Source organism: Mya arenaria, chromosome 10 (genome assembly GCF_026914265.1).
Source record: "Mya arenaria isolate MELC-2E11 chromosome 10, ASM2691426v1".
Lineage (NCBI taxonomy): Eukaryota > Metazoa > Mollusca > Bivalvia > Myida > Myidae > Mya > Mya arenaria.
This window is the reverse complement of record NC_069131.1, coordinates 10,904,248-10,931,151: the sequence shown is the minus strand read 5'-3', so window position 1 is coordinate 10,931,151 and position 26,904 is coordinate 10,904,248. Positions and strand designations below refer to the sequence as shown.

General features: G+C 36.2%; 2 protein-coding genes across 2 annotated transcripts; one reads left to right on the top strand and one right to left on the bottom strand.

The window, feature by feature from the left end:
- Positions 1-15,956: 15,956 nt before the first annotated feature.
- Positions 15,957-19,400, top strand: LOC128204316 (latrophilin Cirl-like). Its single transcript, XM_052905728.1, has 3 exons — positions 15,957-16,020; positions 18,392-18,654; positions 19,203-19,400. Exons 1-3 carry the CDS (start codon positions 15,957-15,959, stop codon positions 19,398-19,400), a joined length of 525 nt encoding a protein of 174 aa, XP_052761688.1.
- Positions 19,401-25,830: 6,430 nt separating this feature from the next.
- On the bottom strand, positions 25,831-26,271 carry LOC128204315 (uncharacterized). The gene has a single exon (XM_052905726.1). It carries the CDS (start codon positions 26,269-26,271, stop codon positions 25,831-25,833), a length of 441 nt encoding a protein of 146 aa, XP_052761686.1.
- Between the last annotated feature and the right edge of the window lie 633 nt (positions 26,272-26,904).

Sequence of the window (26,904 nt, the reverse complement as noted above, 5' to 3'; positions counted from 1 at the left end):
CTGATCCTTAACACTTTGATTCATTACTAAACATTTATATAAGCTCGCTTTTTGTCTTATTATCGCGCATATGTCGTGTTATAGCGCCAGTGTCGTATTATAGCGCCGTATTATAGCGCCGGTGTCGTATTAAAGCGCCGTATTATAGTGCCGGTGTCGTATTATCGCGCATATGTCGTGTTATAGCGCCGGTGTCGTATTATCGCGCAACTGTCGTGTTATAGCGCCAGTGTCGTATTATAGCGCCGTATTATAGCACCGGTGTCGTATTATAGCGCCGTATTATAGCGCCGGTGTCGTTTTATCGCGCATATGTCGTGTTATAGCGCCGGTGTCGTATTATCGCGCATATGTCGTATCATAGCGCCAGTGTCGTATTATAGCGCCATATTATAGCGCCAGTGTCGTATTATAACGCCGTATTATAGCGCCGGTGTCGTATTATCGCGCATATGTCGTATTATAGCGCCGGTGTCGTATTATTGGACCGGTGTAGCATTACAGTGCCGGTATCGTATTATCGGTCCGGTGTAGCATAACAATGCCGGTGTCGTATTATCGGTCCGGTGTAGCATTACAGTGCAGGTGTCGTATTATCGGTCCGGTGTAGCATTACAGTACCGGTGTCGTATTATCGGTCCGGTGTAGCATTACAGTGCCGGTGTCGTATTATAGCGCCGGTGTTGGGCTTCAATGTAATTAGTTTAATTAAAGGTTTTATTGTGCATAAAATGTAAACAGTTTTCATAGAGATTTTCTTTTGTTTCATTGAAAACGGTTTCCATAGAGATTTTCTGGTGTTTCAATGTAAACAGTTTTCATAGAGATTTTCTTTTGCTTCAATTTTTACAGTGTCCATAGAGATTTTCTTGTGCTAAAATGTAAACAGTTTCCATAGCGATATTTTTTTTCGTTCAATGAAAACCGTTTCCATAGAGATTTTATGGTGCTTCTATGTTAAAAGTTTCCATAGATATTTTCTTTTGCTTCAATGTTTACAGTTTCCATAAATTTTCTGATACTTAAATGTAAGGAGTTTCCATAGCGATTTTCAAGTTTGATTATTTCCAAGTCCCATAATTAATTGAGCATATGAGTTAAATATAAAGTCACTAACAGACTAATAGTGCATGGAACTTACAAAATATTATAAATGAAACAGCACACTGTAATGCAGAATTATCAAATTATTTTATAAGAATGATGAATTACATTAATGTTATTAAATCTAAACTAAAGCAAATTAACATTTTAATCTCTGTAAAGAACTACATGTAAGTGTACATTAGATCCAATAGGAGTATCATAAGTCAGACGGTGACAATAAAGATTTATCATTGTTACCTCTTTCATGTTATCTTTCATGTACACTGCATACTCATTGTAAAATAAAAGATGAAACAAAAAAAACTACAAAGGGAAGTCAAAAACATAAAGAAAAAACACGACCCCATGATATAAATTTACACTCAGTTTTTATGAACTTAAAAGTACACTTTAAATGTTACTTATGGCACTTGTTGATATATTACAACATCAAACACTTATAGCAATTGAACTAAATTTGGCCCAGTCGGCTATAAATAATTAACTTCCGCTCGATTCGAGGCCATCATGTACAATACTCTGCTACAGTATTTGACTCACTGATAAGCCTCAAGGGATATCAATGAGGTACAAGATCCGGGCCCCTATTTCTCGAGACTTCTTAAGCTTAACAGGCTTAAGTCGCTTATTTCAACTCGCCAATCAACATACTGAAAATGGATTTTGATAAATGAAAAATTGTTTATTCTGATAACCATACAGATTATTCCTACATAGTTTCTCAAAATTCATGAAGAGGTTAATATAACACATTTCATAGAACAACAAAAATAGTGAGATTAGCTTAATCCTGTTATAAGGGACTTAAGAAGTTTCGAGAAATTGGGGCCAGCTGTTAATAAAAACTCGCCTTATATTGCGTTAATCTGGTCAGATTTTGCATTGCGAACCGTAACCTTTATTTATTCCGGTCATGTGTTTCTTAAGATGCCCACACGGAAACCATTACTGATAGACATACATGTACCGCTATATGGATCCGTCATTAACAAAGAGTAACTAGATTTTTTACCAAGAAAAAATTGCGTTACTAGCGTTATAGTTAAAACTGTACGGTTGTGTGTATTTTCCAAAAGATGGAACATTAGCCGTGATTGATGAAAATAACTCGGACTTGAGGATCCTTACAAATTTTGAATCGAAAAATAAAATGCACATGCTGTGTGAGACTGGTGGATAATCAACAGAAACAATTCGAATGTGTACGTGGTCGTGAAAGATGGGGATAAATTTTCTATTACTCGTTTAACCAAGACTGGTTCTGAAATTGTGTTTGTCTGTTCTCACGTTGACAACTATTTGGTTTGATTTACATCGAGTAATAGATCTGTACGATTAAGAATGCTTTATGTTTTATGTTATAATATTTACAACTCAACTTCCATTCCTTAAATGAAAAGCCTTGCGTTTATCAATCGATGAACACAACATCTTCGGATATGTTCGGATCGCAATTCATCGCATAACAATATACATGAACATTTTCTATTTTGTTAGTGTTTGTATTGTGTCAGCAGGTGCGAGTTTCAACTTTACGTTTAAAAGTGATTTTAAGTGGTTGATCTTTTTCCGCGTTATTGTGACGTCTTTGATAAAGCGTTTCCGGTAACAGTCGGGTCGTTCTATTTACATAATGGGTAAGGAAGGATTACTGAAAGTTTTTAAATGAAATAAAATATTTTTATTATTCGGACTCCACTAACTTTGACCAGCCCAATTGCGTTCATACCCCGATAATGAAATTAATCCGGCAAGTCATTCCTTAAATGAAACTTGCCGTACTCGGCCAAGTATAATCAACAAAATGATAATTAAGTTTTACATTATGTTGAAATTCCGGTTTTGGGTTTTAATTAAAAAATAAATCTTTAAACTAATAAATTTATAAAATGGAAATAACTGCATATACAGGCGTTATTCTTGATATTTCAGCAGCCACTTTCACGCGCAGAATTCGACTGCATCTCCATCAACAGATTTGGCAGCAAAGATATTAAATGGCTTTATCGATTAAACTTCTAAAACGCTTAATTAGTTTACATGTACCATAGATATTATATAAAGTTAAGGGTAGAAATGAGAACAGTTATATTAAGAAAATGGATTGTGTAAACAACTAAAGATAAGTCATCATTAAACTGTTATATGGTAATTGTTGCAATTAATCAAACTCACTTTACAGTTATCGGAGCAACTTAGAAGGTCAACTTCGCAAGAATACTCATGTCAACCATCTCCATTTCTGTAACCCCAGGCAACTCTGATGTGGTAAGAATATATTTCAATATTGCTTGACCTGTCATCACGCCATCTGGCCTCCCGAAACATAATCATGTTCATGATCATCGACTTATTATTGTCCAACAAATAACAGAATGTTAATCAAACGATTGTTACAGAAGTCGGTGTTACCTTAATGAGTATATCCATGAAGTTTCAGTTACTAACAAAATGTTTTATTAACAATATTTATCAGACAATGCTGAATAACGTGTATTTAAGTTTAGTTAAATTTAGTTATTCCTGTTTGTTTTATCATATAGTTATGATACTATAATGGCAGATAAAACCTCAAGCTCAGAAGTTAGTGACTAAGTAAAAAAGAAATACTATTTTCTTAACAAAACTGGATTAAAAAAAACATTGATATCTGTATGACAATCCGCCCTTAAACTTAAATTCCGCCCGTATCTAAAATTCAAGCTTAATATGAAAATCCGCCCGTAGCCTGAAATTACGCCCGGAAATTGAATTCCGTCCCACCTCACTTACATATTTCGCCTTAAGAACCCTGCCGGCTTCAAACAGTAAAAAAATATATTATTCAAAGTACGCCTGCATATTCTCCGCCCGGAACTTATAGTAAAATTACGTGTCAATTCCGGGCGAAAAATTTCGTACGGGTGGGAAATCCGCGTCTACCCTTTTATGATCCTACATTGCATTTAAACAACAACAACAACAACTGTAGAACGCAGCTTGGTCATATCGGTACCAGAGAACATTTTCAATACTTGTTGTAATAATTATGTAAAGGAATGTACCATACCGTTGTGACAATGTTTGTAATCGTCATCTAGGCTTTGCGTAATATTGCACTCAAAGATCTACCTGATATACTGTAAAATCAAACTGGACTTATTGAACGTCCCAGTTTTTACCATAGTACGTACATCTTTAAATAGTCACAATATTACTCCATGAATTGTTCATATATCAAAATAAAAAGTTCATCGTGAAATTTAATCAAACTTTATTTGATTTTTGTATGTACATTTGTATATGTTAATCAAATGCTATGGATAATATAGTCAACGTGTCATAGTGCACATTGATGATCACGTAATCAGTCTCTAATCATTTACTATATCTGCCCTAGGTCAAATTCAACGGTACGGAAAACAAAAGACAACTGTATGATGAGATGTATCGTACCATAGAACAAACCAATTTACGTCATAATCAGTGTTGCACGCGTATACCGCATGACTTCACAAGAGAGAAACACAATTTTACTAGTACCTAACGATTTACAACGACATAATTCGACTCTCAGCAAATGTGTCTAATAGAATCCCTCAAAACCGTGGCAACGAAGAGAGATTCTTCGAACGGTGGATCTGCTAAATGATTAAATGTGACTAGTAGGTCACCTTCGCCAAACACTGATATGCCGACAACGCCGAAGAAGAAACTTAAATTTCTGTGTGTTATACATGTGTATGTATTGATTTTGAATAAGAGTGTCACTTTAAATGAAGTAACAACTATTGATACTTCATATCAATACGTCGGTAACCCTTTTCTTTTACATGTCAACCAACATTTCCAACACCATGCTAAATTGGCTGTCACGTAACAGAGTTTAATACTATAGAATGTGACGTAATACGTTATAATTAAGATATAATTAAGATTTAATTAAATGGATATGTGTCTACATACTGCATGTTTAGTAATGTAGGGCATATTTGATTGTCATTTGAATATGAAGATGGTTGACAGCCGACCTGGTACAAATGTACAAAATGGTCATGTTAATTACAAAAACGTGTATTCCTGTGGTTGTAAAGCTGTCATAGGTAGACAACAAATTAGTACAAATTAGTATAAAAGAGATGATTTGGGATGTGAAAACAGAGTTTTGTTAGGCACGGAAGGAGACCGGCCTTGGGTCCTTAATGGACGGCAGTTAGGATGCGGGATTACCTTAAATGTCATGCTGTATTATATACTGATTATTATACTTAGAAAGAACGTGGAACAATAAAGACTTAGAACACTTGAACAGTTGTTGGTTGGTTACTGAACGAACTATCACGAAAGTTAAGTGAGCGTTGGCGTTACGTGACACGTAAAAGTTTGGCGCCTGCTGACCGAAGATATTCAAGAACAGGGTTGACGTGGAACACAACGGCGAAGTACTGAAAACTATTGGATCACATTTGAAACGTAAAAGAAAAAGGTACATGATGACAACTGCGGTTCGAGTGACTATGGACATTGCAGCGCGACCAGGCCACGGGACAAAAGTTAGTGACATTTTATTACTTTGTATTTCTTGCCTAGATATGACATGTGTTGCTATAATTTTGGGATATTTAACGGGGCAAAATTTTAAAGTTTTGGATAATAAATGCAATCAGAGCAAAGCTGTTTTTTTGAAAGAACCCCTAAGTAATCTAATTTCTGACTTAACAACGTTCTACATTATTAAGTACAATAAAACCATTTGATTTAAATAAGAATAAACTAAAGAATGAGTATTTAAGGTAACAAAGATAAAAATATTGAGAAATTCGATAAAAAAAAGTAAAACAGGTGTGAAAAAAACGTTGTTAAATGCAAACGAAGAATCATTTAAGTACATTATTGAATAACTAGATGAAAAAGAAAACTAAGTCATTTAAGGACATTAATTGAATAATTAACATGGAAAGAAATGTAATTAAAAGAATTTGAGTAAACTTATTTAGCAGGTCTAACATTAATGAAAGTTGCATAAATACAAAAAAAAAAATGACTTATACTCAGGGTTTAGTGCAAACACTGAAGATAATACAAAATGAAATATTTTTTATGTCGAAGAAGGAGACAAATGGCAGGTTTCATTACTTCAGTTGTCATGTAACTGTAAATAATTGTCAAACACATCAGATAGGTAAATGAATGCAATGTTACCTGTAATTAACTTGACATTAATGATATGAAATCATTAAAATTAAGTAAGTTTATAGTCTTGTAAATAATTGTAGTATTTTGTCAATATATCATTTTATATAATTTTGAGTAAATTGGTGATGGTTTTAAAGTTGTAAAAATCATATAAATAAATCATTGTTTGGATCATAGTAAGGTCTGAGAGAGAAAGCGTGCAAAACGAAAAGTAATTTCTTAGATGTCATTATATAAGTGTATCGCCTGAATACGGCAAGTAATTTTCAATTTCGAAATCACTAATTAAATTGTTTGTTAGGTAGTAAGTAATCTAATTAAATTATTTAAGTAACTCACAGATTAGTTTGGTAAAACTAATGAATCAATTATAAAGTTGTAAGTTATCCGATGATAAGCATGATGGTAACATGTTAAGCTAGAGTTTAGCTTTCTTATAACTGGGAAGATGTACAAAGTTGTACAAAGATAAACAAAGATAGTGGTCAAGAAAGACCAGGTTTCTTAAAAGTGATTGGAGATGATACGTTCAAGATATTGAATTTCAACAAAATTGTTGGACTCCTGTGAAGTCACATTAGGGTGTGAGTTATTTAATAAATTAATTGAATCACTTATGTATTAGTTTTCTTAAAATAATGGACTACTTATGAGCTAACATATAAGCTTTGTAAAATATTGCATAAAAAGGTTCTTCATAAAATAACATGCTGTTCATAAAAACAAAACGTTTCACAAAAAAAAACTTAGGTCAAACATTCATTAAATCAAACATACGAATACTTACGCACAGATACAGTAATTAATTATAAATGGGGCCACTTTCAAAATATAAGCCTGCTTGAAAATATCAACACAAAATTTCATGGTAATAGCAACACTTATGTCAATGAAAGGTAAAAGTACAGGTAATATGTCACGTGATACGAACAGTCAATATCAACATTATTCTTCAGCGGATATCGAGATAATATACCTAGTGGCGATATTGTGTTAAGTGGTCATCGGTGTTTCATAAAGGATCGAACTATATTCTGGTATTGCGTATGTGATGTGCTAACCAATTGGTTACACTTCGGAATATCCAGAGGAGCTAAGCACACATTCTCGTATGACCTGTGCTCGGCTTGACGTCACATGATCAAGTCTTTAGGACCGTGATGATTCCTGTGTGATGGACAACACCAACTTGAGATCGTTAGCATCTTCAATAACATGAACACTTGCACACATATATCTAAGTACACTTCAAGAATTAGCAGTCGTATAATGGCAGAACATTTCGAGTCGGTGGGGACATTCTACAATCAAACAACCCCTTGGCTATAAACTCTACAGCTACAACAACACGGCAGCAGCAACAACAACAACGATGATTCCCTGTCTTCAGAATGATAACATGAAAAGCAGCGCTACATAAAACATTGACTAAATACCAAATTTGACAACAGTACTGTCAGTGATAATTACTTGTACTCAATCTGCAGTGTTATTTTCTAATTGTTAACTATGTTTATTAATTACCTGAGGACTAATTACCAATTAGTCTATATTATGTCAGACATTTTGACAAATAACGTGTCAGTTTACTTTCTATTGCTTACGAAAAGAAAATCTTGCATTAAAAAGGGACGGTATCTATACGTATCTATACAATTTGATATCATTGTTGGGGATTTAGGCACAGATTTTCTTTTGCGTATTTTTTGTCGGAAATACAACTTGATCATCATTGTTTGGGATTTAGGCACAGATTTTCTTTTGCGTATTTTTTTTTTTGTCAGAATTACTTTTTTTAATTTACCTGTTTGGGGTTGAGAAACATAGTTTCTTACGATTTTATTTATCTATTCAATTATAACCATTGTTTGGGGTTGACGCAAAGATTTTCTTAAAAATCTTGATAAAAAAGGGACGAATGTCACGTAACAGAGTTTAATACTATAGAATGTGACGTAATACGTTATAATTAAGATATAATTAAGATTTAATTAAATGGATATGTGTCTACATACTGCATGTTTAGTAATGTAGGGCATATTTGATTGTCATTTGAATATGAAGATGGTTGACAGCCGACCTGGTACAAATGTACAAAATGGTCATGTTAATTACAAAAACGTGTATTCCTGTGGTTGTAAAGCTGTCATAGGTAGACAACAAATTAGTACAAATTAGTATAAAAGAGATGATTTGGGATGTGAAAACAGAGTTTTGTTAGGCACGGAAGGAGACCGGCCTTGGGTCCTTAATGGACGGCAGTTAGGATGCGGGATTACCTTAAATGTCATGCTGTATTATATACTGATTATTATACTTAGAAAGAACGTGGAACAATAAAGACTTAGAACACTTGAACAGTTGTTGGTTGGTTACTGAACGAACTATCACGAAAGTTAAGTGAGCGTTGGCGTTACGTGACACGTAAAAGTTTGGCGCCTGCTGACCGAAGATATTCAAGAACAGGGTTGACGTGGAACACAACGGCGAAGTACTGAAAACTATTGGATCACATTTGAAACGTAAAAGAAAAAGGTACATGATGACAACTGCGGTTCGAGTGACTATGGACATTGCAGCGCGACCAGGCCACGGGACAAAAGTTAGTGACATTTTATTACTTTGTATTTCTTGCCTAGATATGACATGTGTTGCTATAATTTTGGGATATTTAACGGGGCAAAATTTTAAAGTTTTGGATAATAAATGCAATCAGAGCAAAGCTGTTTTTTTGAAAGAACCCCTAAGTAATCTAATTTCTGACTTAACAACGTTCTACATTATTAAGTACAATAAAACCATTTGATTTAAATAAGAATAAACTAAAGAATGAGTATTTAAGGTAACAAAGATAAAAATATTGAGAAATTCGATAAAAAAAAGTAAAACAGGTGTGAAAAAAACGTTGTTAAATGCAAACGAAGAATCATTTAAGTACATTATTGAATAACTAGATGAAAAAGAAAACTAAGTCATTTAAGGACATTAATTGAATAATTAACATGGAAAGAAATGTAATTAAAAGAATTTGAGTAAACTTATTTAGCAGGTCTAACATTAATGAAAGTTGCATAAATACAAAAAAAAAAAATGACTTATACTCAGGGTTTAGTGCAAACACTGAAGATAATACAAAATGAAATATTTTTTATGTCGAAGAAGGAGACAAATGGCAGGTTTCATTACTTCAGTTGTCATGTAACTGTAAATAATTGTCAAACACATCAGATAGGTAAATGAATGCAATGTTACCTGTAATTAACTTGACATTAATGATATGAAATCATTAAAATTAAGTAAGTTTATAGTCTTGTAAATAATTGTAGTATTTTGTCAATATATCATTTTATATAATTTTGAGTAAATTGGTGATGGTTTTAAAGTTGTAAAAATCATATAAATAAATCATTGTTTGGATCATAGTAAGGTCTGAGAGAGAAAGCGTGCAAAACGAAAAGTAATTTCTTAGATGTCATTATATAAGTGTATCGCCTGAATACGGCAAGTAATTTTCAATTTCGAAATCACTAATTAAATTGTTTGTTAGGTAGTAAGTAATCTAATTAAATTATTTAAGTAACTCACAGATTAGTTTGGTAAAACTAATGAATCAATTATAAAGTTGTAAGTTATCCGATGATAAGCATGATGGTAACATGTTAAGCTAGAGTTTAGCTTTCTTATAACTGGGAAGATGTACAAAGTTGTACAAAGATAAACAAAGATAGTGGTCAAGAAAGACCAGGTTTCTTAAAAGTGATTGGAGATGATACGTTCAAGATATTGAATTTCAACAAAATTGTTGGACTCCTGTGAAGTCACATTAGGGTGTGAGTTATTTAATAAATTAATTGAATCACTTATGTATTAGTTTTCTTAAAATAATGGACTACTTATGAGCTAACATATAAGCTTTGTAAAATATTGCATAAAAAGGTTCTTCATAAAATAACATGCTGTTCATAAAAACAAAACGTTTCACAAAAAAAAACTTAGGTCAAACATTCATTAAATCAAACATACGAATACTTACGCACAGATACAGTAATTAATTATAAATGGGGCCACTTTCAAAATATAAGCCTGCTTGAAAATATCAACACAAAATTTCATGGTAATAGCAACACTTATGTCAATGAAAGGTAAAAGTACAGGTAATATGTCACGTGATACGAACAGTCAATATCAACATTATTCTTCAGCGGATATCGAGATAATATACCTAGTGGCGATATTGTGTTAAGTGGTCATCGGTGTTTCATAAAGGATCGAACTATATTCTGGTATTGCGTATGTGATGTGCTAACCAATTGGTTACACTTCGGAATATCCAGAGGAGCTAAGCACACATTCTCGTATGACCTGTGCTCGGCTTGACGTCACATGATCAAGTCTTTAGGACCGTGATGATTCCTGTGTGATGGACAACACCAACTTGAGATCGTTAGCATCTTCAATAACATGAACACTTGCACACATATATCTAAGTACACTTCAAGAATTAGCAGTCGTATAATGGCAGAACATTTCGAGTCGGTGGGGACATTCTACAATCAAACAACCCCTTGGCTATAAACTCTACAGCTACAACAACACGGCAGCAGCAACAACAACAACGATGATTCCCTGTCTTCAGAATGATAACATGAAAAGCAGCGCTACATAAAACATTGACTAAATACCAAATTTGACAACAGTACTGTCAGTGATAATTACTTGTACTCAATCTGCAGTGTTATTTTCTAATTGTTAACTATGTTTATTAATTACCTGAGGACTAATTACCAATTAGTCTATATTATGTCAGACATTTTGACAAATAACGTGTCAGTTTACTTTCTATTGCTTACGAAAAGAAAATCTTGCATTAAAAAGGGACGGTATCTATACGTATCTATACAATTTGATATCATTGTTGGGGATTTAGGCACAGATTTTCTTTTGCGTATTTTTTGTCGGAAATACAACTTGATCATCATTGTTTGGGATTTAGGCACAGATTTTCTTTTGCGTATTTTTTTTTTGTCAGAATTACTTTTTTTAATTTACCTGTTTGGGGTTGAGAAACATAGTTTCTTACGATTTTATTTATCTATTCAATTATAACCATTGTTTGGGGTTGACGCAAAGATTTTCTTAAAAATCTTGATAAAAAAGGGACGAATGTCACGTAACAGAGTTTAATACTATAGAATGTGACGTAATACGTTATAATTAAGATATAATTAAGATTTAATTAAATGGATATGTGTCTACATACTGCATGTTTAGTAATGTAGGGCATATTTGATTGTCATTTGAATATGAAGATGGTTGACAGCCGACCTGGTACAAATGTACAAAATGGTCATGTTAATTACAAAAACGTGTATTCCTGTGGTTGTAAAGCTGTCATAGGTAGACAACAAATTAGTACAAATTAGTATAAAAGAGATGATTTGGGATGTGAAAACAGAGTTTTGTTAGGCACGGAAGGAGACCGGCCTTGGGTCCTTAATGGACGGCAGTTAGGATGCGGGATTACCTTAAATGTCATGCTGTATTATATACTGATTATTATACTTAGAAAGAACGTGGAACAATAAAGACTTAGAACACTTGAACAGTTGTTGGTTGGTTACTGAACGAACTATCACGAAAGTTAAGTGAGCGTTGGCGTTACGTGACACGTAAAAGTTTGGCGCCTGCTGACCGAAGATATTCAAGAACAGGGTTGACGTGGAACACAACGGCGAAGTACTGAAAACTATTGGATCACATTTGAAACGTAAAAGAAAAAGGTACATGATGACAACTGCGGTTCGAGTGACTATGGACATTGCAGCGCGACCAGGCCACGGGACAAAAGTTAGTGACATTTTATTACTTTGTATTTCTTGCCTAGATATGACATGTGTTGCTATAATTTTGGGATATTTAACGGGGCAAAATTTTAAAGTTTTGGATAATAAATGCAATCAGAGCAAAGCTGTTTTTTTGAAAGAACCCCTAAGTAATCTAATTTCTGACTTAACAACGTTCTACATTATTAAGTACAATAAAACCATTTGATTTAAATAAGAATAAACTAAAGAATGAGTATTTAAGGTAACAAAGATAAAAATATTGAGAAATTCGATAAAAAAAAGTAAAACAGGTGTGAAAAAAACGTTGTTAAATGCAAACGAAGAATCATTTAAGTACATTATTGAATAACTAGATGAAAAAGAAAACTAAGTCATTTAAGGACATTAATTGAATAATTAACATGGAAAGAAATGTAATTAAAAGAATTTGAGTAAACTTATTTAGCAGGTCTAACATTAATGAAAGTTGCATAAATACAAAAAAAAAAATGACTTATACTCAGGGTTTAGTGCAAACACTGAAGATAATACAAAATGAAATATTTTTTATGTCGAAGAAGGAGACAAATGGCAGGTTTCATTACTTCAGTTGTCATGTAACTGTAAATAATTGTCAAACACATCAGATAGGTAAATGAATGCAATGTTACCTGTAATTAACTTGACATTAATGATATGAAATCATTAAAATTAAGTAAGTTTATAGTCTTGTAAATAATTGTAGTATTTTGTCAATATATCATTTTATATAATTTTGAGTAAATTGGTGATGGTTTTAAAGTTGTAAAAATCATATAAATAAATCATTGTTTGGATCATAGTAAGGTCTGAGAGAGAAAGCGTGCAAAACGAAAAGTAATTTCTTAGATGTCATTATATAAGTGTATCGCCTGAATACGGCAAGTAATTTTCAATTTCGAAATCACTAATTAAATTGTTTGTTAGGTAGTAAGTAATCTAATTAAATTATTTAAGTAACTCACAGATTAGTTTGGTAAAACTAATGAATCAATTATAAAGTTGTAAGTTATCCGATGATAAGCATGATGGTAACATGTTAAGCTAGAGTTTAGCTTTCTTATAACTGGGAAGATGTACAAAGTTGTACAAAGATAAACAAAGATAGTGGTCAAGAAAGACCAGGTTTCTTAAAAGTGATTGGAGATGATACGTTCAAGATATTGAATTTCAACAAAATTGTTGGACTCCTGTGAAGTCACATTAGGGTGTGAGTTATTTAATAAATTAATTGAATCACTTATGTATTAGTTTTCTTAAAATAATGGACTACTTATGAGCTAACATATAAGCTTTGTAAAATATTGCATAAAAAGGTTCTTCATAAAATAACATGCTGTTCATAAAAACAAAACGTTTCACAAAAAAAAACTTAGGTCAAACATTCATTAAATCAAACATACGAATACTTACGCACAGATACAGTAATTAATTATAAATGGGGCCACTTTCAAAATATAAGCCTGCTTGAAAATATCAACACAAAATTTCATGGTAATAGCAACACTTATGTCAATGAAAGGTAAAAGTACAGGTAATATGTCACGTGATACGAACAGTCAATATCAACATTATTCTTCAGCGGATATCGAGATAATATACCTAGTGGCGATATTGTGTTAAGTGGTCATCGGTGTTTCATAAAGGATCGAACTATATTCTGGTATTGCGTATGTGATGTGCTAACCAATTGGTTACACTTCGGAATATCCAGAGGAGCTAAGCACACATTCTCGTATGACCTGTGCTCGGCTTGACGTCACATGATCAAGTCTTTAGGACCGTGATGATTCCTGTGTGATGGACAACACCAACTTGAGATCGTTAGCATCTTCAATAACATGAACACTTGCACACATATATCTAAGTACACTTCAAGAATTAGCAGTCGTATAATGGCAGAACATTTCGAGTCGGTGGGGACATTCTACAATCAAACAACCCCTTGGCTATAAACTCTACAGCTACAACAACACGGCAGCAGCAACAACAACAACGATGATTCCCTGTCTTCAGAATGATAACATGAAAAGCAGCGCTACATAAAACATTGACTAAATACCAAATTTGACAACAGTACTGTCAGTGATAATTACTTGTACTCAATCTGCAGTGTTATTTTCTAATTGTTAACTATGTTTATTAATTACCTGAGGACTAATTACCAATTAGTCTATATTATGTCAGACATTTTGACAAATAACGTGTCAGTTTACTTTCTATTGCTTACGAAAAGAAAATCTTGCATTAAAAAGGGACGGTATCTATACGTATCTATACAATTTGATATCATTGTTGGGGATTTAGGCACAGATTTTCTTTTGCGTATTTTTTGTCGGAAATACAACTTGATCATCATTGTTTGGGATTTAGGCACAGATTTTCTTTTGCGTATTTTTTTTTTTGTCAGAATTACTTTTTTTAATTTACCTGTTTGGGGTTGAGACACATAGTTTCTTACGATTTTATTTATCTATTCAATTATAACCATTGTTTGGGGTTGACGCAAAGATTTTCTTAAAAATCTTGATAAAAAAGGGACGAATGTCACGTAACAGAGTTTAATACTATAGAATGTGACGTAATACGTTATAATTAAGATATAATTAAGATTTAATTAAATGGATATGTGTCTACATACTGCATGTTTAGTAATGTAGGGCATATTTGATTGTCATTTGAATATGAAGATGGTTGACAGCCGACCTGGTACAAATGTACAAAATGGTCATGTTAATTACAAAAACGTGTATTCCTGTGGTTGTAAAGCTGTCATAGGTAGACAACAAATTAGTACAAATTAGTATAAAAGAGATGATTTGGGATGTGAAAACAGAGTTTTGTTAGGCACGGAAGGAGACCGGCCTTGGGTCCTTAATGGACGGCAGTTAGGATGCGGGATTACCTTAAATGTCATGCTGTATTATATACTGATTATTATACTTAGAAAGAACGTGGAACAATAAAGACTTAGAACACTTGAACAGTTGTTGGTTGGTTACTGAACGAACTATCACGAAAGTTAAGTGAGCGTTGGCGTTACGTGACACGGCGTTATTTAAGCAGGTATCATTGCTTATTACAATTGACAAATAATGGGCCATTCCGAAACAGAGCGTGTATATAAAACAATCATTTTAATGGGTAAATGTGCGTTGTTCAGCTTCACTGATAGGAATAAACGCTTGCGAAACAGGACTTCCTCATTTACAACGACGGACACCATTTGTTAATTTTGAACTCTACGTTAACGGCTGACGTGTCCGTGCCCTCCTATAATAAACAATGCTTTTGCCTAATGGTGACTTATGTTCTCACTTAAAGCTGCACTCTCACAGATTGAACGTTCTGACAACTATTTTTTATTTTTTGTCTTGGAAAGAGCAAAATTTTGCGTAAATATCTGCAAACCAATGATAAAAGATTGCTGACAAAAAATAAGATCGCAGATTGTCATACTTCAGTTCGAAAATTAATGTTGTATGGTTTAAACCGTTACTAACGGTTTAAGAAAAAAATATATAAAAAAGATTTTTAAACTTGAATATAAACATCTGTGATCTTTTTTTTATCAGCAGTCTTATATAACTGGTTTCCATGCATTTTCGCAAAAAAAAATGGCTCGTTCCAAGAAAAAAAAAGTTGTCAAAACGTTCAATCTGTGAGAATGCAGCTTTAAGTTATAATAGTTATAATATGGTGACGTATTGTTTTATTAACCGACACAACGCCATGGTAACAGTAGAGGTATATAAGTAAGGTAAAATGTTTGCGTTTCGAAAGAGAACTAATAAGCTGTATTAAAAAAGGATGGGTATCAACATGAACTTGTGTGCTTGCGTTGTCTTATTCGTGACTGTTTCCATAACCACAGGTAAGTTGAAACCGTCTTCAAGATTTTACGTTTAAAATTATCAGCTTAGCAACCTTACTTCAATTAACAGTTTCGGCACTTTCCAATATATTCAAAATAAACATTCATATACTATAATGACAATGAATGACTGGCACTATTAACTGAGATCAAAACAAAGATTAAAATGGCTAGTATTTTTTTAATAATCACAGATAAGTCGAGCGTGCTGTTAAGAAATAATAAGATATTTTTAATTGCGCATATAAGTTTAGACAACGTACAACTAAGCGAATTTAAAGATGCACTCTTACTCCCAAATAAGATTTACCACAATTAATAATATTGTCGACGTATATTCCAAAAATTATGAGGTGATGTCGAAAACAATGGTTCTTATGAAGACTACCGAGTTTAATTTGAAAGAAATGAGCATAAAACACGGTATTTCTACCTCATATTACAAGTAATTAATATTTTTCATGAATGCATTATTTAGTAAGTAGTTAAAGTTAATCCGTCGAAATCCATGTTTGTTATACATGTATATGTATTGATGCGGAATAAAAGTGTCACTTAAAAGGTATGCGTCAAACTATAATACACAGGTATCACTAAGCTGCCACCGAGTATCGTATCTTAAAAATAATTAAAACAAACAGTAAACAACTGAAATTAGAATAAAATGCATTTGATAAATAAATAAATAAATAAATAAATAAAATAAAACAACTGAAGGCCTCAATAAAATAACTGGAGGTTATTTAGATGGAAGAAACCTCAAAACTTCCATAATGATGAAGGCATAAGCATTGGAGAAAACGTTAATGGTCAACCAGTTGAAAAAGTATGATGCGCTTAGAAACAGAGACTATAGAGACCATAAAGACCATAGATTCTATACTTCAACACTATCAGGGCGCCCAACGCGTTTTGTGTATCTCGTAGGTAGGTAATTGTGCAGAACAAATACGCGGTAAGTTCTTATTGGGCAACAAATTGCAATTTGTTATAAATAATAACATGTCTTTCAGCTCATGTCTTAATTACACTTTTATAAACGTACGCTTATTCTGATTCAGCATAACACCAAAACTGCATAAAAATTTCCACGCCTAACATAAAATGTGTTTAAACATAGAACAATCGGCCGTATAGTGCCAATGTAAATGCACAAGCCGTCGAAAATAAAATTTATGAAAACATTCAAAGAAAAATAGCTAAAATAGGTCACGAATGGTGAACTGTGACTAAAAACACAGTTTCAAGTCACGCAATTTTCTATTTTTACTTTGTAAACAAGCAATCGTTTAGCATATACATTCAATAACTTTTTTGTTAATGCCTCTAAAAACATAGATTAAAAATGAGAGAAGGTTACTTGTGTGGCCTCCGGGTGTGCGTATTTATTTTGCGAGAAAAGTGACAAAACTTACCAGGTGAGCATATCCTCCCGAAACACCAAAATCTCTTCGAACACAGCCATTTTCTTTCGCATCACAAATTTCCCTCACTTAAAATTCGGAAAACACAAAACACGTTGGACCCCTGACTATTGGTAACAGTAAAAACAAACAGGAGTGTCCGTACAGCGACACTGGCTATCCCTGTCTTCAATTTCTCTTAACTTCAACTATAACAGGAGTAAGCCAATCTTACTATTTTTGTTTCCCTATCATTCATGTTATATTTTCTTTTTTAATAGATTTTTTTTTACTTTAAATAGGATTAATGTTTATGATAATCATTAAGAATGTTTCATTTATTGAAATGAAATTTAAGCATGTATTTTGGCAAAGTGAAATAAGCTACTTAAAGGGACTGTACTCCGTATGATGAAATAGCGAAACAAAAAAGAAAATTGTCGAAAACTGACATAAACTTGGTATCGATGCATACAATGCATTCAAACTTACTAACTGAAGAACCACATAGTTTACAATTAATTTATTTTTCACAGTTGTTTCGTATTTTTCCATTGAAAAAGATTACTAGTTGTGTCTACCTAGTAGAATTCATTCCTTTTGCGTGATTGGCTAGTCAATTCTATCACTTTATATTACCAAGTTAGGTTTATAGCTTAAATATTCTAACTGTGTAGAGTAAGCCTTCGTTGCACAGTGGATACAACACTGGAATGCAATTTTGGCGACACCGGTTTGAGCCCGGTTTCCGACTCTTTTTTGTACATTTTGGCATTTTTTACAATTCTAATATCAAAGAGTAAAACGTTTTATAAAAAAAATCCTGAAATTCGTTACAGAATCGTTGGTGCCAATCTGGTGTACAGTCCCTTTAAGCCTGTTTAGTGAAAGTTCGTATTGACATTTGACAAAGGCGACACGTGGTAATAAATTGTCGACATATAATATTTTGTCTCTCCACATTGCAGTATATTGTGACGTGATACTTTGTGAGGGATCGACCGGCTACATCGAATGTCCGTTCCCGTCTAGAATAGTAATCTACGCCGCCAGCTACGGACGTACACGTTTGGACGTCTGTCCGGACAGTAACATCTACACGCTCAGGTGTAGAGCACGTGGGACACTTCGGAGGGTTCGTGCCACGTGTCAGGGTCGCAACTTGTGTCAGATCCGGGCCAACAATGATGAGTATGGGGATCCATGTGAGGGGACCAACAAGTATTTAAATGTAGAATATGAGTGCATATAAGTGAAGAGATAACTAGTTTGTTATGTGCGAGTTGTGGCAAGTAGGACTTGCGTTCTTTGATCACAGCCGATGCAACGTATTTTTGTATTATTTACTTTTATTGTTATTGACAAAATTGGTGAAGGAATATAGTGAAGGCATGTTGTTGTGATTGTGATGTTACCAAAATTTCGAACGATGTTATTTTCAATCTTCAATATGTATAAATAAATACCAAAACAAATCCCTATATTTGTATAAAACATTGTAGATGATTATTAAAAAATTGGTTCTTATAATGACAGTGTTGTTATTTTACCCCGACTTTTGTTTGGTGCTTTCTTAGTTTGTAGTTTTAATAAATACAATGAAATTAAAGGGGATGCCAGGTAGCCAAATGTTAAGAATGGTATTGTTTCAATGTCCAACAAATATTCAGCGATATAAGCACACCCCTACAGGACAGCAAACTCACTTAACATAAATGGGTGGCACTCGATGACCGGCTGAAGAAACTTGATTCGAGAGTATTTAGTCTCCATGACAAGGTAGAAGGGGCCGATATACACGCGGCTGTCCTGGCAGAGAGGATGCAGAAACTGGAAAAGGAGAGGGATACCCTGCGTGACAACGTACCATACCTTCAATCTCAATCTATGAGAAATAATTTGGTTTTCACCGGGTTATCCGAGGGTCACACCGACTGGAATGAGCATGCAGACGCAACGGAGCCGAAGCTGCGTTAGCACCTCCATGACGTCTTCAAGATCGGCCGTGAGGTAGCCGACAGTATTCGGTTCGAGAGGATACATCGGTCACCAGGTTCCCTAGTTGCGGGCATGACCAGGAATATAATAGCAAAATTTATTTTCTTTAAAGATCGAAAAAAAATGGTTCGAAAATCATGGAAACAGCTAAATGCGACTCAGTTTCGAGTAGAAGAGCTGGAAGCTGGTTTCCCAGAGGAAAGAGGCGAGGTGGTTGGGTAAGAGGGCTTACCTAGCTTACGACACCCTCTACATCGACGGAACTGTTGTGAGGGCATAGGGACACGACGGCGGTGAGGTTTCCATCCTGTCGTGGAACATACATGGTTTATCTGATTGTAAAAAGAACAATACTGATTTGATTAGTTCATTTAATATTTACTTTTTATATGAAACTTGGACCAATTCATCGAGTAACGTTAATTTAAGCGGATAATATTATATTTCGTATATTTTTTACAGAAAATTTCAACACATAAACGCCGGTAAAAATGCGGTGGTATTGTTATTTACTTTAAAGAACATCTAGTTAACGGCATTCAAATCGTAAAAAAAATCATTATGATAGCATTATTTGGTTAAAATTAGATCGTAATTTCTTTAATACTGAGGGGGATGTGTATGTTTGCATCCTATATATGGGGCGAAGGTTCGCTAATCTACAATACATTTAATGAAGACCTTTTTGAAACCCTAGAAAATGACATTACATATTTTCCTGAATTGGGTAAAATATTTATATCTGGTGACCTAAATATCCGTGTCGGCAAAAAATGTGATTTTGTTACACATGATAATACTCTTACTGTTTTTGACGATTTAGACTATGCCCATGAGTATGCCTCTGTTAGGGCCTCTGTTGGAAATATACATTATAGCCATGGGATTAACAAGCTTGATCTTTGTAAATCAACATGTATTCGCATTATAAATGGTAGAATAGTTGTAAACATACTTTTTATTCTCATAACGGATCTTCCGTAATTGATTACTTATTGACCCATGAATGTAACTCTCCGATGATATCCAACTTTAATATAGGCGATTTCAATGAATGGAGCGATCACGCCCCAATACATTTTTTCATTATATTGTAATAAATTTTCGACTAGTTACGAGATATATACTGATGTTAAATTTAAATGGGATAATACTTTAAGTGAACAATTGCGCACTGGGATTAATACAAAATTACCTGTTTTCGATGATATTATTGACAATATAAACTGTTCAAATAGATTGTCAATTAATGATGTTTTGGATAGATTAACGGCTACAGTCCGCAGTGTCGCGGACCCGTTATCTTCTACACGTTGTACTTAAAGTAACAAACCATTGTTTGATATTGATAGTTGTACGAAAAATTCTGATTGGTTTGATAATGAATGTGTTAATGCACGGCGATTATACCAAGAAGCTTTACATATTTTAATTCGAATAAAACTGATATTAAAAGAGCTACTCTGTATGCACAAAAGAAGTCTTATAGAAATTTACTTCGTAAAAAGATAAACTTTGCTTATCGTCAAAAATGAAGGATATTGAGAATTTAAGGAAAAATAAACTTGTTTTAGTAAAACAATAAAGAAGTATTTGTTATACACAACAAACTTATAAATAATATAACTTAATATAGTAGTTATGAAACTTTCCCTCACTGCCAAAGTTAGCATAATAACTATTTTGTATTCAATTTCCTTTTTGCCTTCATTACATTCTATTTTATAAAATTATGTTTAAGTTGATACGTGTCATGTGTATATAATATAACTATATGTATTACGACGATGTACTCTTGTACTAGTCGAATAGACTGTCTGTTCTGTTCTATTCTGTTCTGTTCATAAAAGTTTAACTATTGTTGTTAAGAAAAAATGTATTTGTAAAATGTGTACACAGTGGCGTTAGGGAGTGAACGCATGCTGCTTCCTATAGTGTAATATGACCTGTAAAATTTACTGACACGTGACCTAAATATACGGATTATTTCCTTCAGACTTACAATTTAAAAGCGATCTACTATGGATGAAAAAGGAATGGTAATGTTTAAAGAATATTTTTTTTCTAATTACCTATTGAAAGGCCTTATAGAATGCTTACAAATTTCCCCTAACGCAATGTTTGGTGTCCAGCGAATTTCTAACAGAGTGATCGCCCCTATCACGCTCTGTGTCTAACCAATCGCTTAAACAGTAGTTTTCCTTATCGCTACACAAACTCCGCGCAGGGTTACTTCCCTTTGTAAACAGTACAGTAACACTGCCACCGCAAGATTTTCATCCAAAATTGGATGAAAACTTTTAATGGCATTTTTTTAATCATATATATTTATTCTTATATCCTTTCTTAAATAATTACTTTACGCCAGTTGATAGGCATAATATGTTTTATAAAAAAATAACAATTAAAAAAAACATTCGGAAATGTTCGGTCTTTTTTCAAATTGAAAGTAGGATTTACAAATTACAATATCAACATGGATGTGTTGTTAGCTATTCAGACATGTATCGAACGTTTTGCATTTTTTCCTTTTATGGAATAAAATCGTTTATTTTCTAAACAAATGAAACATGTTGCTGGAATTTCTTTTAAAAGTGTTCCGTCCATTTTGTAAATTGCAATCACGTGCCGTTTCTATCATCACGTGATATTTGTGTAGGCAGTGATTACTGTACTGCACGGGAAGTAACACTGCGCGGAGTTTGATCGCTACACTCGGTGTCGATCCAATCGCTTACACAGTTACCTCCCCTATTGCTACGTTCGGTGTCGACCGAATCGCTTACACAGTAATCTCCCCTATTGCTACGCTCGGTGTTCAACCAATCGCTTATACAGTAATCTTCCCTATCGCTACGCTCGGTGTTCACCCAATCGCTTACACAGTAATTTCCCCTATTGCTACGCTCGGTGTTCACCCAGCCGCTTACAAAGTAATCTCCGCTATTGCTACGCTCTGTGTTCACACAATCGCTTACACCGTAATCACCCCTATTGCTACGCTCGGTGTTCACCCAATCCCTTACACAGTAATCTCCCCTATTGCTACGCTCGGTGTCCACCCAATCTCTTACGCAGTAATCTTCCCTATCGCTACGTTCGGTGTCCACCCAATCCCTTACACAGTAATCTCCCCTTTCACTACGCTCGGTACTCTTACGCAGTAATCTCCCCGATCGCTACGTTCGGTGCCAACCCAATCCCTTACACAGTAATATCCCCTATCGCTACGCTCGGTATCCACCCAATCCCTTACACAGTAATCTTCCCTATCGCTACGCTCGGTGTCAACCAAATCTCATACACAGTAATCTTCCCTATCGCTACATTGGGTGTTAATCCAATAGTTTACACAGTAATCTATCCTATTGCTACACTTGATGTTCACCCAATCACTTACACAGTAATCTTCCCTATCGCTACATTCGGTGTCGATCCAATCGCAAACACAGTTATCTCCCCTATTGCTACGCTCGGTTTCGTCCCAATCGCTTACACAGTAATCTCCCCTATTGATACGCTCGGTGTTCACCAAATCGCTTACACAGTAATCTTCCCTATCGATACGATCGGACCTCAACCCAATCGCTTACACAGTAATCTCACCTATTGCTTCGCTCGGTGTTCACCCAGTCGCTTACACAGTAATATTCCCTATCGTTACGCTCGATGTCAACCCAATCTCATACACAGTTATATTCCCTATCGCTGCACTCGGTGTTCACCAAATTGCTTACACAGTAATATCTCCTATTGCTACGATTGGTGTTCACCCAATCGCTTACACAGTAATCTTCCCTATCGCTACACTCGGTGTCGAACCAATCGCTTACACAGTTACCTCCCCTATTGCTACGCTCGGTGTCCAGCCAATCGCTTACACAGTAATCTCGCCTATTGCTACGCTCGGTGTTTACCCACTCACTTACACAGTAATCTCCCCTATTGCTACGCTCGGTGTTCACACAATCGCTTACACACTAATCTCGCCTATTGCTACGCTCGGTGTTCACCCAATCGCTTACACAGTAATCTCCACTATTGCTACGCTCGGTGTTCACCCAATCGCTTACACAGAAATCTCCTCTATTGCTACGCTCGGTGTTCACCCAATCGCCTACACAGTAATCGCCTATTGCTACGCTCGGTGTCCACCCCAATCGCTTACACAGTAATCTCCCCTATTGCTACGCTCGGTGTTCACCCAATCTCTTACACAGTAATCTCGCCTATTGCTACGTTCGGTGTTCACCCAATCTCTTACATAGTAATCTCCCCTATTGCTACGCTCGGTGTCCACCCAATCCCTTACACAGTAATCTCCCCTATTGCTACCCTCGGTGTCGACCCAATCGCTTACACAGTTACCTCCCCTATCGCTACGCTCTGTGTCCACCCAATCCCTTACACAGTAATCTCCCCTATTGCTACGCTCGGTGTTCACCCAATCGCTTACACCGTAATCTCCCATATTGCTACGCTCGGTGTTCACCCAATCTCTTACACAGTAATCTCGCCTATTGCTACGTTCGGTGTTCACCCAATCGCTCACACAGTAATCTCCCCTATTGCTACGCTCGGTGTTCACCCAATCTCTTACATAGTAATCTCCCCTATTGCTACGCTCGGTGTCCACCCAATCCCTTACACAGTAATCTCCCCTATTGCTACCCTCGGTGTCGACCCAATCGCTTACACAGTTACCTCCCCTATCGCTACGCTCTGTGTCCACCCAATCCCTTACACAGTAATCTCCCCTATTGCTACGCTCGGTGTTCACCCAATCGCTTACACCGTAATCTCCCATATTGCTACGCTCGGTGTTCACCCAATCTCTTACACAGTAATCTCGCCTATTGCTACGTTCGGTGTTCACCCAATCGCTCACACAGTAATCTCCCCTATTGCTACGCTCGGTGTTCACCCAATCTCTTACATAGTAATCTCCCCTATTGCTACGCTCGGTGTCCACCCAGTCCCTTACACAGTAATCTCCCCTATTGCTACCCTCGGTGTCGACCCAATCGCTTACACAGTTACCTCCCCTATCGCTACGCTCTGTGTCCACCCAATCCCTTACACAGTAATCTCCCCTATTGCTACGCACGGTGTTCACCCAATCCCTTACATAGTAATCTCCCCTATTGCTACACTCGGTATCCACCCAATCCCTTACACAGTAATCTCCCCTATCGCTTCGCTCGGTGTCTACCCAATCCCTTACATAGTAATCTTCCCTATCGCTACGCTCTGTGTCTACCCAATCCCTTACACAGTAATCTCCCCTATCGCTACGCTCTGTGTCCACCCAATCCCTTACACAGTAATCTCCCCTATCGTTACGCTCAGTGTCCACCCAATCCCTTACATAGTAATCTCCCCTAACGCTAAGCTCTGTGTCCACCCAATCCCTTACACAGTAATCCTCCCTATCGCTACGCTCTGTGTCCACCGAATCTCTTACACAGTAATCTCCCCTATTGCTACGCTCGGTGTTCACCCAATCGCTTACACAGAAATCTCCCCTATTGCTACACTCGGTGTCGACTTAATCGCTTGCACAGTTACCTCCCCTATTGCTACGCTCTGTGTCCAACCAATCACTTACACAGTAATCTCCCCTATTGCTACGCTTGGTGTTCACCCAATCCCTTACACAGTAATCTCCCCTATCGCTAGGCTTGGTGTTCACCCAATCCCTTACACAGTAATCTCCCCTATTGCTACGCTCGGTATCCACCCAATCCCTTACACATTAATCTCCCCTATCGCTACGATCTGTGTCCACCCAATCCCTTACATAGTAATCTTCCCTGTCGCTACGCTCGGTGTCTACCCAATCCATTACACAGTAATCACCCCTATCGCTACGCTCGGTGTTCACCCAATCCCTTACATAGTAATCTCCCCTATTGCTACGCTCGGTATCCACCCAATCCCTTACACAGTAATCGCCCTATCGCTACGCTCTGTGTCGACCCAATCCCTTACATAGTAATCTTCCCTATCGCTACGCTCGGTGTCTACCCAATCCCTTACACAGTAATCTCCCCTATCGCTACGCTCTGTTTACCCAATCCCTTACACAGTAATCCTCCTTATCGCTACGCTCTGTGCCCACCCAATCCCTTACATAGTATTCTCCCCTATCGCTACGCTCTGTGTCCACCCAATCCCTTACACAGTAATCTCCCCTATTGCTACGCTCGGTGTCGACCCAATCGCTTACACAGTAATCTCCCCTATTGCTACGCTCTGTGTCCACCCAATCGCTTACACAGTAATCTCCCCTATTGTTACGCTCGGTGTTCACCCAATCCCTTACACAGTAATCTCCCCTATTGCTACGCTCGGTATTCACCCAATCGTTTACACAGTAATCTCCCCTATTGCTACGCTCGGTGTTTACCTAATCTCTTTCACAGTAATCTCCCCTATCGCTACGCTCGGTGTTCACCCAATCCCTGACATAGTAATCTCCCCTATCGCTACGCTCTGTGTCCACCCAATCCCTTACATAGTAATCTTCCCTGTCGCTACGCTCGGTGTCTACCCAATCCATTACACAGTAATCTCCCCTATCGCTACGCTCGGTGTTCACCCAATCCCTTACATAGTAATCTCCCCTATTGCTACGCTCGGTATCCACCCAATCCCTTACACAGTAATCTCCCCTATCGCTACGCTCTGTGTCGACCCAATCCCTTACAAAGTAATCTTCCCTATCGCTACGCTCGGTGTCTACCCAATCCCTTACACAGTAATCTCCCCTATCGTTACGCTCTGTGTTCACCCAATCCCTTACACAGTAATCCTCCTTATCGCTACGCTCTCTGCCCACCCAATCCATTACATAGTATTATCCCCTATCGCTACGCTCTGTGTCCACCCAATCCCTTACACAGTAAACTCCCCTATTGCTACGCTCGGTGTCGACCCAATCGCTTACACAGTAATCTCCCCTATTGCTACGCTCTGTGTCCACCCAATCGCTTACACAGTAATCTCCCCTATTGCTACGCTCGGTGTTCACCCAATCCCTTACACAGTAATCTCCCCTATTGCTACGCTCGGTATTCACCCAATCGTTTACACAGTAATCTCCCCTATTGCTACGCTCGGTGTTCACCCAATCTCTTACACAGTAATCTCCCCTATCGCTACGCTCGGTGTTCACCCAATCCCTGACATAGTAATCTCCCCTATTGCTACGCTCGGTATCCACCCAATCCCTTACACTGTAATCTCCCCTATCGCTACGCTCTGTGTCGACCCAATCCCTTACATAGTAATCTTCCCTATCGCTACGCTCGGTGTTCACCAAATCCCTTACACAATAATCTCCCCTATCGTTACGCTCTGTGTTCACCCAATCCCTTACACAGTAATCTCCCCTATCGTTACGCTCTGTGTCCACCCAATCCCTTACACAGTAATCCTCCTTATCGCTACGCTCTGTGTCCACCCAATCCCTTACATAGTA

Excerpts from the sequence above, each read along its gene's own strand:
- LOC128204316 (XM_052905728.1), top strand. The coding sequence starts at position 15,957 with ATGGGTATCAACATGAACTTGTGTGCTTGCGTTGTCTTATTCGTGACT. Across the intron at positions 16,021-18,391 it reads GACTGTTTCCATAACCACAG|TATATTGTGACGTGATACTT; the intron begins GTAAGTTGAAAC and ends TCCACATTGCAG. Across the intron at positions 18,655-19,202 it reads GGACCAACAAGTATTTAAAT|GTAGAAGGGGCCGATATACA; the intron begins GTAGAATATGAG and ends CTCCATGACAAG.
- LOC128204315 (XM_052905726.1), bottom strand. The coding sequence starts at position 26,271 with ATGGATTGGGTGGGCAGAGAGCGTAGCGATAAGGAGGATTACTGTGTA.